This window comes from Tursiops truncatus, chromosome 8 (genome assembly GCF_011762595.2).
Source record: "Tursiops truncatus isolate mTurTru1 chromosome 8, mTurTru1.mat.Y, whole genome shotgun sequence".
Classification (NCBI taxonomy): Eukaryota; Metazoa; Chordata; class Mammalia; order Artiodactyla; family Delphinidae; genus Tursiops; species Tursiops truncatus.
The window spans coordinates 86,062,494-86,077,595 of record NC_047041.1 but is presented as its reverse complement, the minus strand read 5'-3'; the positions used below and the strand labels follow the sequence as shown (position 1 = coordinate 86,077,595).

Below are 15,102 nucleotides of genomic sequence, written 5' to 3'. Positions count from 1 at the left end.
AAGATCAAGTCCTACTAACATACACTTTCATCACATCAGCTGTGTTGTAGTAGCTGTCACAGGTGCATAATATTACATTTTACATGTGTGATCAGTTGACTAATGATTATCTCCTCAACTGAACATCAATTCCAGGAGAGCAGGGGCCACATCTGTCTTTCCTCATTGTTGTTTTTCCAGTGCCTGGCTAATAGGGAGGCACTCATATATTTGATGAATGAAAGAACAAGTAGTGGACACTACTGGGAAGATTCTCAAAGACATTAAACTCCTCAAGGACCATGTCTTATTGAGGGTTTCATCACCAAAACCTAACAGCAATGACAGTAACGATGATGATAAGAGCCCCAAGTACCAAATACTTGGTGTGTTCCAACCCTGTTCTTACAGACTATTTATGTAGTAACTCAATAACTCACAAGAATCTTGTGCACTGGAAGTAGGTGCATTTCCTATCTCTGTTTCACAGAAGAGGAAACCAAGGCACAAAGAAGTTGGCGAGCTACTTAGTAAAAGGAAGGACAGTAATAAAATCCCAAGCCGTCTGCTACCAACTGCTAGGCCACCCTGGCCTAATATGGCACCTAAGAATCAAGCAGGGCACAAGAAATGTTTACAGAATAAACGGCAGCTACCAGATGTCAGCCCTCTACCCCTGCACCCCAGTGACCCAAACATACATTACATACATGGACAAATGGACGAGCCCTCTCTGGAGCAGAAGTCTAGACAGATAAGGGCCTCAGAACTTAACAGTTACAAGAGTCTCATTAAAGCCAACAGAAGCAGCAATAGGAACCAAGCAGAAAACAGAACTTAAGGTAAAGCTCCTGGGGGGGGGGGTAGCTCCTTCCACCCCAGCTCAGGCCCACGGTGGGAGGGTCCCGGCCTGGCCAGCCACATACCTGATGTTTTCGTTCAGCGTGTAGAGCTCATTGCTTTGCAAGCCGCCCCCTTTAAAGACATTGATCACGGCAGTCTGGACGCTGCAGGGAAATAGAAGCGACCCCTGGTGAGTGGATCTGTCTCCCCGGGGCCGTTTCCTCAAGCAGCTCAGAGCTGAAGGTGGGTGGAAGGGCCGGGAAGCCTGTGGCACAAACACGGCCATGTTTTCTGTCCCTGGAATCCGTCACTTCCATCTGAGGGTCCTTGGAGAGGAAGGGAGACTGAGGCCAGGAGGACCCAAAAGTAGGCCCTCACCCCCGCCCCCGCACTTTCTCGCAGGCTGGCAGCCCTGCTGGGGGGCGGCCTTAATGAAGGGCAGGCAGTGGGATCTACTCTCAGGAAACTGCGTGGCCACCGCCGCTGGGCCTGAAAGAATCCCCAGTGGCAGTAACTGCAAGCAGGAGACGACTCAGGTCTGGGGTCCTTTCACTCAGGAGACCTGTCTTCACAGGGCAGCCTGGAGACCCAGGGCCAATAGGAAAGGATAATTCCTTGCCTTTTTAAAATGTTTAATTTAAAAAAAATTTCAAATATGGATTTTAATTGTCCTTGCCTTTTAATAGTACCCTCTGGGAAGAACTCCAGAGGGGCTGGCCTCACTTCCCCGGCCACTCCCACTCCTGCCACGGTCTAGGCAGAAGGGTTAATCCGTTGAGGGGCCCAGGTAAGTCTTGACTCCACGTTCTCTGGACCCCAGCCCAACATTTCAGCAAGGAGCTGATCACAAGCTTGTCTTTACCAAAGGTTCTAGGCCTTTTTCAATGGACAAGCCTCCATTTAACATCAAAACATTTCGGACACCTCCTCCCTCCCCATCATAAGGGTTGGGCATTCATTGAAAAAATCCATAATAATCCAAACGACAAAGAATTCCATAATGCTTTAAAATAGTGATGCATTGATTTATCCAAAAAGGAACCACACAGATTTGAAAAACAGCTCAGAGAAGGGCGAGACATACAACGGATTCAGTCTCTACTCAGTGCTGGGTGCACAATAGTTCAGCTGAACGCCTTACAAAGGCTAAGTGTCTCCTCTCCCAGCCACCTGTGGCTCCCAGGTATGGATCACCCCTGCTTTACGCTGCTTAGTTAGCTTTCCACAGATACTGTCTTAGCTCTCCGAAGGGGTAACAGGTGACTTGAGGTTACTTATATGTTCCCACCCCCGGGTCCTCTTACAATTGGCATGTGACTAATGGGCATGAACGGTAACTGTAAGTTCTGATCCAACTGTCCCGGGCTGGTTAACTGACTCTGAGAGCCCAGAGGCCCCCAGTGGTCTGCTTGCCCTCTACTAAAACAAGGAAACCTGGGGAGAGGGAGAGGGAGGGGGAGAGGGACAAATTAGGAGTATGGGATTCACAAACTCCTACACATAAAATAAATAAGCAACAGGATTTACTGTATAGCACAGGGAACGATATTCAATATCTTGGAATAACCTATAATGGAACACAATCAGAAAAAAGAAAACTGAATCCCTATGCAGTGCACCTGAAACTAACACAACATTGGAAATCAACTATACTTCAATAAAAAAAGAAAAAAATATTTTTTAACAAAGGAAAGCGAATGGATACAGTTGCCGTAGGGAAAGCACTCTCTTCATCAATCAACCCTACACTCACGACCTTCTGGAGCTGAGGTATCAGGAGATGCTGAAGCTCAGCCAGCCCCTGGCCCTGCTCTGGTGCTGGCAGCGCCCCTGTGCCCGCCCGTGCCTCCTGTACCTGTTCCAGGCCGAGTTGGAGCTCAGCTGCAGAGCCTGGCGGGCTGCCTGGAAGCGGGGCAGGTCGCTGAGCGCCGGGGAGCTCATGAAGCGTGGTCTGGGCCTGCGGAAAGAGCCCATCTTGGGGAACTCGACAGGCAGGCTGGGGGCGAAGCCGCGGGTCATAAGTCCAGGTGAGGGGACGGCTTCTCCTCTGGACCTGAAGGTTCCGACTGCCCACCCAGAGGGCTTCTCCCAGGACTGCTTTCTGGCCCTCAGGCTTTCTCAAAACCACAACGTGAGCCAACACCTGAAAAGAGAGGGCAGCTTTTGTTGAAAACACCTAGGCTGAGCAGACCCCAACTTGGAGGAAGCTGGCTGGGGCTTCCTGGCCAAACTATCCTAAAAACAATTCCAGGACCCCACGGCACTATCTATACCCTGCAGGGTCCCATTCACAAGTGTTTACAGGCCTCTTGTTAGTTTTGGTCACTTCCCAAAATGGGAAGCCAGCGACAGTGGGTTGAGGCCAGTGCTACAGAAAAGTGATTTCTAAGCTGTACTTGACTTGGTTCCCATGCACGCTCATCAGAGTTTGGGTGCTGGCTGGGTTTCTGTAGACCCCACGATGCTGCACGTTAAGAGATGGCTTCTTAAAAAACAGAGAACACAAGAGTTCTTTGTCCTGGCACTGAAGACTGTCCCTGACATGCCCTGACCACGGCAGCCCATGTGTACTGCTCGGTATTTCCCAAAGTGTCAGTGCCTCTTCACTCAGGCTCATCTCCTCACTCTCTCTTACCTGCTGTTCATTCATTCATTCCATCAGAACATATTTATTGGTTACTATTTATTAACCATGTGAGCTGTGGGGCATCCAAAGATTTCTAAGACCTAGTCCCTGCCTTCCAGAGGCTCATGAGGAAGATGACTGGTCATGTATTTGTTCACACAATAAATATTTATTGAGCACCTACTATGCTCCAGGCACTCAGGTACTGGGGATACGATGGTGGCCCTGGAGAATGTGGTCCCTGCCCCATGGAGCTTACAACTGGCAGGCAATGCTCCATGCCAGGCTGACTCCCTCCCAGGCTTTTGATTGTATCTACCGTTTCCCTTGCCCAGAACCCCCTCCCTCTTCCTCTCTGCTTGTCTAAATCTAACTTACCCTGAAGGGTTGGGTTCAAGGATACTGTCTCCTGGAAACCTTTGAGGCTCCATGGTTAATGGCAGTGACTTTGAGTGAATCTGGGTTTGAGTCTTAACAAGGCCACTCCCAAGCTGTGTGACTTTTGAGCTCATTAAGTCTGAGAGTCCACACCTGTTAGCACTGCCAACTTCCCAGGACTGATGAGAGAGGAAATGAGATGGTGTGACATGCCCAGCAGAACAGCAGACCCAAGGCTCTCAAGCATCAGCTGTTTCTGTTCAGACTCATCTCCTTCTTTCCTCGGCACTTTGAACCTGTCCTTTCAGTCTTTTCATCTTTAGCGAGCCTCAAGTCCAAACTGACGACTTAAAGTGAGTTTTGAAACTGGTCAGAGTGAAGGACAGAAGGAAACCACCAAGGTCATAGTTACTTTCTCCTTCCAAGGCTTTAAGGTTTAGCCCAGAAGTATTCTCACTGGCACCTCTCTCACCAGCTTACTCTGCTATGATCCCGAAAACGATGCTGAAAGAAAAAGACATTCCAGCCATAAATGCCAACTTTCAGGTTGGCAGGAGGGGTAGGTTCTGCAGGTCCAACTGCAGCGTCAGAAGAAGGAGGAACTGAGGTGCCTACTTTTAATGAAACACGCTGCTCTGGTCAGAAGGGGAGTGAGGCTGCTAGATGGGCACGGAGGCCGTCCATCCAGAGGGTGTGGGCGGTGCTAGCACTGTGGCACAGTGACAGTGAACTTGTAAAACCAAGAGCCAAAAAAGGAATGACTCCGCCCACCTCTTACAGTTTTTTAAAGGAAAGCAGACTTGTGTCCCATTTTCTTTTACAATCTCCTGCCCTTCGACCCATTCTCAGACTGAGCAAATAGTGACTAAACTTTACCGGTAAATGCTGGGGAAGTTGTAACAAGCCCGCTCAGTTTCAGAGGGTCTCAATACTTCCCCAAGTGCCCCTGCAAGGTGGAAAGATCTGTGCAAATCAGTGAGTGAGGCAAAGAAGTAACACAACCACAGAAGCCCCTTCAGAAGCCTGAAACTAGCCGGCTTTGGGATTTGATTTGCCCGGTAAAGGTCACACTATTAAGAGAGGCTCTGTTTCACTGCCCTTCTTTAAATGGGCCTGTTAAGTGCAATTCATCTGTGTAATTACGGGCTATTAACTCCTTTTATGAGCATCCTAAACTCCAGGTGATGCAGTTGCCTCCCACTCAGGGGCACTTGTACGGGGAAGCAGAAAGGTGAGCAGAACGGATCGATCAGCTTCCGGCTTCCTGTTGAAACACCACTTCTCCAGGAGGCTGGGCGACACTGAGGGTCCCAGGGTGGGCTCCCGTCCCCACCCTGGCCCCGCCCGACTTCTCAGCTAACGCCTCCCACCAGGCCGCCTGCTCCAAGCCGTGTGTGCATCCTGCAAGACGCATGGGCAGACCCATGCACACACGTGACCTTTTTAACTAAGGGTAATTTTCAGCCAAAGGGATGATGACCACAGCCTCCTCGGCCTTGCATTAGCCCCACAGTAACACACAACAAGCAGCACCTCTGACTCATTCGTCGCCGGCAAAACCTGCCACCCTCAGATACAGACAATGCAAAGCTGTCTGGGTCTCAACAATTCTCACTTCTGGACGGAGCCAAGAGGACTCCCCAGAGCACGCAGAGGAAGCTGCTGGGCATGCTGACAAGAGCAGTCTAAAGGGAAAAGCTGACACACCCTGCATCCACCTGCTACGGCGCTGGCTCCTCGGACATCGGTTTGTCCTGACCTAAATAGGACAAATCAGAAAGTGACAAGACGGATGGGGCTTTGGGGTGAAGCCAGTCCAGGCCCCCATTTACAGGTGACGAAAGTGAGGCCCAGGGCTTCTCTGGCGGCGCAGTGGTTGAGAGTCCGCCTGCCGATGCAGGGGACATGGGTTCGTGCCCCGGTCCGGGAAGATCCCACGTGCCGCGGAGCGGCTAGGCCTGTGAGCCATGGCCGCTGAGCCTGCGCGTCCGGAGCCTGTGCTCCGCAACGGGAGAGGCCAAAACGGTGAGAGGACCCCGTACTGCAAAAAAAAAAAAAAAAAAAGAAAAAGTGAGGCCCAGAGGAGCAGGGAAACGTCCAATGTGTCTGAGGGAGGAGAGAGCCAGGACTGGCTAGAACTCAGGTTCCCTGACTCCCACCTAAGCCATTTGTAAACTCCTTGAAGATGGGCATCGGGACTTACTCATCTCTGTTACCTCAAGCCTAAGCACAGTGCTCAAGATAAAAATGAAGAAAAGGACAGCAGCTAATAAGGCACCACTGCCTGCCTGACATGATGACAAGCACTGTCACAGTAGGGAAACTTATTCAGCAGGGAAACCCTGGCATCAGTGCTCATTCTGCCACCCACTGACTGTATGCGGCAGAAAAACTGGCCCCCAAAGATATAGTCACTTTTTAGTTCTTAGAACCTGTGAGTATTACCTCGGGTGGCAAAAGATGTGATTAGGTCAAGGATCTTGAGAGAAGGAGCTTAGCCTGGATTATCCAGGTGGGCCCATAAATACAATGACGTATCCTGATGAAAGGGATGCAGGAGATGGGAGACAGAAGAGGAGGAGACACAGATACACACAGAGAAGGTATGAAGATGGAGTCAGAGACTGGAGAGATTCAGCCACAAGCCACCTGTGTGACCTTGGCAAGTTTCTTGACCTCTCTGAGGCTCCATTTCCCCCTGCAAGAGATGAGCTTGCTAGCATGACAACCTCAGGGTTGAAGGAGGATAAAGTGAGTACATATTTGTAAAGCACTTAGATAGAACAGCGCATGGCAAAGAGCAAATGCTTCATAAGTGCTTGTCAAATAAATAAAATAACTTGTTGTTACTTCTAAATCTCCAAGCAATGACAGCAGTAGACACAGAGCAACACTTCCTCTAGCTTATGGCGACCTCACAAACATCTGGAAAATACTCCACTTGGGAGCAGGCCAGGCCTCTGAGCTCCCATGGTGGTCACAGTGCATCAGGGTCTTTGGTAACTCACGATGTTATTTATTGAGGCATGATGACTCTCAACTCCTTTCCTGCAGCGTTCTTTCTGGGCTGCAGCGGGGGTGGGTGTTGGTCACAGAGTGAAGCAAGCTAAGAATTACCAGCCCTTTGGCCCAGCAGTTCCACTTCTAAGAATGCACCCTACAGACATGGTCACGTGTCCCCAAAGACTGGCAGATGTGCTCATTCTTTGCAGTAACGAAAAACTGGAAACTACCAAAATATCCACCCAAAGGGGAAAGGTTAAATCAAGTATGGTACCCCCTAAATGGAAGAGTTAACATACCATTAAAATTAATGCGAATGCCTGTAGTTCTGAAGGAGCAGTGGTCACTAGAAGCTTTGGAATCAGACAAACCCTGGCATCAATGCTCATTCTGCCACTCACTGACTGTATGAGGCAGAAAAACTGGCCCCCAAAGATATGTCACATTTTAGTTCTTAGAACCTGTGAATATTACCTCGGGTGGCAAAAGATGGGATTAGGTCAAGGATCTTGAGAGAAGGAGCTTAGCCTGGATTATCCAGGTGGGCCCATAAATACAACGACATGTAACCTGATAAAAGGGATGCAGGAGATGGGAGACAGAAGAGGAGGAGACACAGATACACACAGAGAAGGTATGAAGATGGAGTCAGAGACTGGAGAGATTCAGCCACAAGCCAAGGAATGCTGGCAGCCACCAGAGGAAGCTGAGAGAGGAAAGAAATAGATTCTCCCAATGCAGCTCGAAGTTGATATACTGTGAAAAAAAGAAAAAGAGATTCACCCCTAGAGCCTCCGGAAGGAGTGTGACCCGTGACACATTGATTCTGGACTTTTGACTCCAGAACTGTGAGAGAATACATTTCTGATGTTCTAAGGCACCACGGTTGTGGGAATTTGCTATTGCAGCGAACAGAAAGAGAAGATACTCACTCTGTGTCCCTGAACCACTCTAAACTGCAGTCTCTACCTCTAAAACACGGGAACTTGGAGAGTTGTGGTGCCGATGAGAAAGATTATCTACGAGGTGCTTGGCAGGGTTCCTGGAACTATGCAGGTGCTACCACAGGTGCAGTGGCGGTTCAGAGCAAAGGGGCCAGAGCCAGGCCCCATGTCACCACTTCCAGCCAAGGCAGGCGATTTAGGATTGGTGGGGGGCTGGATGAGATGATTCAAGTAAGGCTGAAAATAGTCTTGGTATGCAGCAAGTGCTTGATATATGCTACCTATTGTTTATTTTTATTACTGCCACCATCACTGCTGTATTAGCCTGCTCAGTCTGCTATAACCAAATACCACAGATGGGATGGTTAAAGCAACAGAAATTTATTTTCTTGCAGTTCAGGAGATACAAGTTCCTTCTCCCTGTGTCCTCACGTGGCCTTTCCTCTGTGTACATGCATCCCCTGGTGTCTCTTTGTGTGTCCAAATCTTCTCTTCTTATGAGGACACCAGTCAGATTGGCTTAGGGCCCACCCGAACAAGCTCATTTTAACTCAGTCACCTCTGTAAAGGCCCTATCTCCAAATACAGTCACATTCAAAGGTACTAGGCGCTAGGTCTCAACATATGAATTTGGGGGGGGACACACTTCAGCTACAACCCCCACCATCATCATTGTCACCGCCACAAAACCTTCTTTGCCTAAAGTCTCTGAGTTACAGAAGCCACAGTGTCTCAGTAGATATTCCCTTGTGAAGGACCGATGAGGTTACTAACATTTAGAAAAATGTGCTTCTAAGATGGTTTAAGGGGTTAAGTTTTGGGTGCTGGAAGCGTTCACTTCAGTAATCTGGAAAGCCGGGGTCCTGTGTCCATGATGCGTGAGGCAGTTAGAGGGTTACTGGGTGCTGCCACTGGTCTTGCTCTCCCAGGCTCACTGCACAGGGGTCTCTTTGGAAACCTCTGCACTCACGATCCAGAATGTGTTTCTTGGAGAAAAAGAATGTGGTTTCTTGCCTTCTCCTCCCAGCTTCCAGGGCCAGGGCACGGAGAGGGGTGGCAGCTTTCGGGCCGGGCCAGTAGGCAGAAGAAGGTGGTACACTCAGTGGAAAATGCAAATGAATTCTACTAAGGCTCCAGCCCATGACTCTGAAAAGGGAAGTAGGACCATGGCACAACTTAAAATAAAGAAGTGGGTGGCTTACAATGACTCTGAGGCTTCCAGGAAAAAGCCATTCTGAGTGTAAATAACAAAGAAGTCAAAGAAAACTGGGTACTCAGTCTGATGTGGCCGCCCAGAAAATGGAAAACGAGGAGAAACCAGTTCCCAGGGAAACCAGACAGAGAGCCCATCTGACACGTCCCCCCACCCCCGCCCCCAGGAGACCCTGCAGGCAGGAAGCCCAGTGTGGAGCTCCTTCCCTGGGACACAAACACAGAAATGAAGAGGCAACGTCCTTAAGCTGAGTCAGGATTTAGATACTGTCATTCAAGTTCACCCATCCATTCTCTAACTGTGGCCAGAGAGATCTTTATAATGATGAGAGCGGAGAATGATAGCACGTTCGCTGAGGGCGAAGTAAGGTGCAGGTACTTGACATGTATGATCTCAGTGTTTCTAAAATAAATTTAGGGGATCTTGACCAAAAACCTTTAATGATATAGATTAGAACAGAAAATATCAGAGTGCACTGCATTTGGGAGAAACGTGTATATTACACGTGCACTCGTACTGAGTCTAAATGTACCAGCATTTCCTACTGTCTGTAACATTCAAAATGTTTGGAAAGCCCTGTGTGCCATCGCCATCCCCATCTTACAGAGAAGGAAATGGAGGTGCTGCTTAGGACAAGAACCCGACAGCCCAGTGCCTGTGATGCTTATGGCTGATGTTGCTTCAATGACTTCAAAGGCTCCCCACAGGTCTTAGAATAAATCCCCAAACCCCAACCTCACACTCTCACCTCCCTTCACTCTGCATGCCAGCTCACTGACTTTCCTTCATTTCCCCTAATACCACCCACTCTTTCCTGCCCCAGGACCTTTGCACATGCTGTACCCTCTGTGTGAAATACTTCCCACTCACTTCTCCAGGCTCAAACCTGTACACCCTTTATTGTCTAAACTTCCTTTGCTCAGACAGGCCCTCCTCCCCCTCCCCCATGATCAGGTCACATCACCCCATAGAGCACCCTCCTCACCTCCTTTGTTGTCGTATCACAATCCACCTCAATAAATCACTACAGAATTGTTTCTTATTGTTTTTATGAGGTCCATAAGGTCAGGGACTATGTCTATCTTGTTCTCAAGTGCATCCCCAGAGCTTGGTATAGTGCAGGAATTCCACAGATATTTGATAAATGAGCAAATGAACCAGCCCCCTGAGAGGTACTATTGCTGGGAGACACAGAAACTATAAGCAAGTGTCAGCTGAGGATACCGACACCTCAAATTACATACGGCTTTACTGTATGAAAACATCCTGGTATTGAAATCTGACAAACGTGGGTTCAAATCCAGCCTCTACAATTTATTAACTGGGTGACCTGGATAAATGGCTCAACCTCTCTGAATCTCAGTTTCCTCATCTGTCAAATGACTGTGATACTTACCTCGATGTTGTTAACATTAAATGAGACAGCCCAGACCATGGCCTGGCCCACAGTAGGGGTCCCCCCAATTGTAGCTAGTATTAAAATTTTTATAGAACACTGCTCTTCACGAAGCCCTCATAGGTCCCAAAAGGTGACACCCAGCCATGGTGTGGGGCAACAGGCACTCTCACGCCCTGCTGGAGGGACAGCAGTCTGGGGCAGCTGCTATGGAGGGAAATTTGACAAGGTCTACCAAAATAACAACGGCTGTACCCTCAGACACAGCAAGTCTACTCCCAGTAATGTTATTCCAGGCATGTCAAGTGGCTTACGGAACCAGGGTTTTTACTACAGCCTTCTTCATAACAGCAATGGGTGGGGAAGACCCTAAATGCTCAGCAACAGAGGACTGACTATGTCAACTATGGGATCCCATACTCTGGAATCTAAGAAAAAAGGGTAGAGACAGGGACGCTCTCCAGGGGACACTCTGAGTGAAGCGTGTTGAAAAGCTAAACATAGAATCATTTGTATATTAGGCTCCCATCTACATAAAAAACATGAAAAAGAGTATTTGCATATTTTTGCATGAGCATAAAGTATCTCTGAAAGGACAAACCAGGAACTGGTAACACAGGTTTTCCCCAGGAAAGGAGCTGGGTGGTAGGGATACAGAGGGTAACACTTTTCTCTATTAAACCCTTTTGTACCTTTTGAATTTTGAAACATGAAGATGTATTACTTATTCAAATAAATAAGTAAAAACAACAGTGACCGCCTCCTACTTCCCTCCCTCCTCCAAAAGTAAAAATCAGTAGAGCTTATATGATTTGTTCAAAGTCACTCAGCTATCGGGGGCAGTCAGGATTCAAGCCTGGCTCCTGTTCCCCAGCGCAGTCCTCTATCCATAACTATCCATTCACTCATTCATTCAACGCAAATTTATTTATTCAGCACACTTACGCTATAAAAGGAGCTGCCTTGTTAGGGATACGTGGGCCAGAAAATAAACCCTGGTAAGAAAAGAAGATGAAAGGAAGAACCAATTTCTTTCTGTCTTTGCATCATGCATCACAAACAAGCCCAAAGGGCTGAGCCTGGCACATCCCAGAGAGTGGGCAGGACCAACCCAGGCTAAAGGAGCCAGCCATTGCTCAATCCAATCTGGTTTTTGCCATCTCAGTATAAAAGCCCAGCAGTCCCAGATCTGAATTTTCGAAGAGAAGCCCCAAATCCAGACTTTTTAAAATGTTGAAATCACTTGATATGTAAGTTTGGCAACTAATTCACCAGGCCGACTAACACTTTGGGGGCCTCACATATAGGTTGGTGACCTTTATTTTATCCCATCGTAGCTATGACCACCAAACCTTCGCACACCTTTTACCCAGAGCCTAACGGGGGTGTAACGTAAGCCAGCACTTACCCAGCCACTGCGGCCTTGGGTAAGTCACTTCCCTTCCCTAAATCTAGTGACTTCTCAGCTAGTTAAGAGTTTGGCTTTGCTGATGGCCATGATAACCTCTCAGCATCACCAGCCATGCATTCAGTCCCTACCCTGTAAGCCACACAAAAACGGGTGCCTTTGACAGACTTGGAGGGGGATCAGACCCTGACACAGTGCATACACAGAACCAGCCCTCAGCCAATGTATCAGCTCCTACCTGCCACATCATCTAGTTGACCAGCCTCTTTAACCAGCCAGTTCTCTCTCTTATCTCACTCTTACCCCATCATCAATTCCTTGGTAGAGCCACAAGCAACCCCCCACCCCCATATCACATACACACCGAGGTATACTCTTCACCAAGGAGAGCCAGCAGCACCTGGGATTTCACTGAAAGAAACACACACCAAACAGAACCCTCTAAGCCGACCTAGGAAACCAGATTTGAACTACCCAGCCTCCGCCCATGGGATGGAAACCAAGTCAGAGGTAGGTTTTTAAGAGCAGTGGGACCATTTTGCAAATCAATTGCCTACCGTGCCGATTTTGCTATTGGTGTTGCTCCTAAGAATATACTAACCATCATCAGAGGCTGGTCATGACGGTGGCATGGTGCCGAGCCTCTACGGGCATCTATCACCTTAGTTCATTTCCACCCTAAACCAGCCTACAGGAAGTAGGTTTTGTTATTCCCATTTTGCAGAGGAAGAAACTGAAGCCTGGAAATTAACTTGCCCAAGGTCAGAAGACTACTAAGTGGGACCAAAAGTCAAATCCTACCTGATTCCAGGGCCTGAACTCCCAACCCTCTGTTTTAACAACATTCCTGTCCGCCACACAGTCACCACCCATGCCTTCCCTTCTCAACCATCACCAACAGCTTCTTACCAGGTTCAGGCAGCCTGTATGCTCTGTCCCTTACAGGAAGGAAGCTTCGTTTCTTCATGGTACCTTCAAGCGAGCTGAAGTCATTGTGTTTACTTGTTCACTGTCTGACTGGCCCTGAGAGCACGTAAGTTCCTTAAAGACCTGTAAGACCTTGCTTGTCTCGTTCACTGCTGTATCCCGCTATGAGCACAAGGCTGGGCATATAAAAGGTGCCCAGCAAATAATTTTGAATGATGGGATGAAATGTGGACTTCCAAGCCAGCAGAAAGAGCAGCCCTCCCGTTTCTGGGGGACCAGAAAAATGCCCTTCCTTCTGCCTGAACTGGGGTCCGCCTAAGCATTATTGGACCTGGGTCACGCGGGCACAGAGTCCTGGGTCTGCATGCTGGTCAGCGGATCCTACAAACACAGCAGAGGAAGGTGACTCTGCAGAGCACAGCACGCTCGTTGGGATTAAGGACAAAACTTCGCAACTTTGAGGAGACAAAAGACAGCCGAGAGACAGACACTCCCACAAACAAGAAAATGTTAAGGGTCAAGTCTGGACTATGGAAAAGGCTCAACAGGAAGAATGAGGCAACTTTCTCAGCGCTCCACTGGAAACCGAGCGCAGACAGAAGAGTCTGGGAGCCTGAATTTGTGCAAGAGTAAATATCGGCACCAACAGGATGCAGGCGCATGTTTCTCTGTTTCAAAGTGTTGCCTAAATGTCCACAGGACTCAGAGCACTGACAATTCAGATCCATCTAGAAGTGATTATTTCATCCCATCATCATCATCACCCAGGCCTCAAACCACAGTATAATCACCAGAAAAATCCCCTCCCGTGATACAAGTCAAGCAAAACTGTGGGGAATAACCACACATCTTATCACCCCCTCTATAAGCCTCACTTTGAAGAGGGCGGTTCTTGGAGTGCAGATTGTTTGGGTGTGGCCTATAAACGCCATCCAGAGCAATTCTGCAGTGCCTCCCAGAGGATAAACCAAAAGGCTAGACACCAGCAGTAGCCGAGACCGACCGTGATGTCTGCAATTACATCGCTGACATGGAACATACATAAATCCCTGGGGGGTGACACAGCGGTCAAAAGCTACTGTCTGGCAGCCAACAAGAGTTTTCAGTGTGGGGAAATGTGCTCTAGATTAACATGTGCGATTTATTAAAAAATTAGCTTCACTCTCCCGTTGCAGAAACGGGATGGAGTGCTTTTTCGTAAGAAAAGGAGACGAAGGGAAAGGGCACTTCTTCCTATGTCACGGGGCCAAGTGTAAACAGCACTGGATAGAGAGTCAGAAGCCTGAAGGGGCTCTTGGGATATGATCATTTCAGGGAGGTCATGGGTTCGATTCAAGTTCATGCAACCACCACATGTTAGAAGGTCCGCTGTGTGCCAGGATCTAAGTAGAGGAAGCCATATGGGGCAAAGAAGAATAAAGTATCTGCCCCCAAGGGGCTCAGGGGCTCGCAGGAAATACTCAGAAGTAATGTTATAAATGCAAGTCGACACTGAGGGCTGTAACTGAAGATGGACAGTTGAGACAAGATTGACGCACAAAGGTTAAATCACCTTCTCCAGTTACAAAGTAAAGTTAATGAAAGGTCAACCGAAAATACATGCTCTCCATTTTCTTGTGTTTCTCTAAAGAATATGGGCGCTGGACACTGGAAAGGAAATTTGGGGAAGGAAAAGCAAGCTTTCAAAGGTAAAGCTCAATGAGTATCCTTTTTTTTTCATCTGTGACAGAAAAGGATGGGACAGAATATCGCATTTTAATAAATAGCTAGTGAGTATCCACTACCCAGGATGCAAAGAGGAGCCAGATGTTGTCCTACCAGTGATAAAGAAAAGAGAAAAGAGGAAGAGTAATTTGGTCACGATGAAAGAAAAACACAGGAAGGCCTAAAGCTGAGATGGCAAACTCAGTGCCTACAGGGGCCAAGGCAGAAAACACAACCACGCTTAGAAGGCCAGGTGGGGACCATACCAAACTAAAGAGAACATTCAGTCTTCTTTTTGTATTTTTAAAGAAAAACTGGAAACCTGTGTTTATATGTCAAATCTCCCAATTTTTAAATACTGGAAAAAATAATCTTTTTTTTTTCCAAAACACGACTCAAACCAAACAAGACATTTCTGATGCCAAAGTTTGGCTCCCGGGCTGCCAGTTTTCGACTGCAGAAAAACACGCACAGCTCCTAACTACCAGCGCTGGAGGAATAATGAGGGAAAAGTGTGGAGGTCACTTAGGCAGACCTGTGGGAAGATGAATCCAGTCCTGGGAAAAATAGATAAAGTAATTGAACAAATAAAATGAAACTCCAGGGGCCTGTGGTATAACACTCACCACTGACATCTGCACAGCACTTTATACAGTCAGCCTTACCTATCTGCGGGTTCTG

General features: G+C 48.1%; 1 protein-coding gene across 10 annotated transcripts in view; it reads right to left on the bottom strand.

Moving 5' to 3' along the window:
• PRR5L (proline rich 5 like) overlaps positions 1-15,102 on the bottom strand; it is a 72,614-nt gene that overhangs the window by 50,689 nt on the left and 6,823 nt on the right. For 3 of the 10 annotated variants that reach the window (XM_019948238.3, XM_073808784.1, XM_073808785.1), the window contains 3 exons: positions 12,700-12,813; positions 2,678-2,965; positions 906-986 (listed from right to left, as the gene is read on the bottom strand). In XM_019948238.3, the coding sequence (XP_019803797.1) occupies positions 906-986; positions 2,678-2,841 (245 nt within the window). In that variant the 5' untranslated portion in view covers positions 2,842-2,965; positions 12,700-12,813. Of the gene's footprint in view, positions 1-905; positions 987-2,677; positions 2,966-3,826; positions 3,956-3,979; positions 4,229-5,533; positions 5,655-12,699; positions 12,814-15,102 lie in introns of those variants that run through there. The other 7 variants (XM_019948236.3, XM_019948242.3, XM_033860474.2 and 4 more) reach the window with 5 other exon arrangements.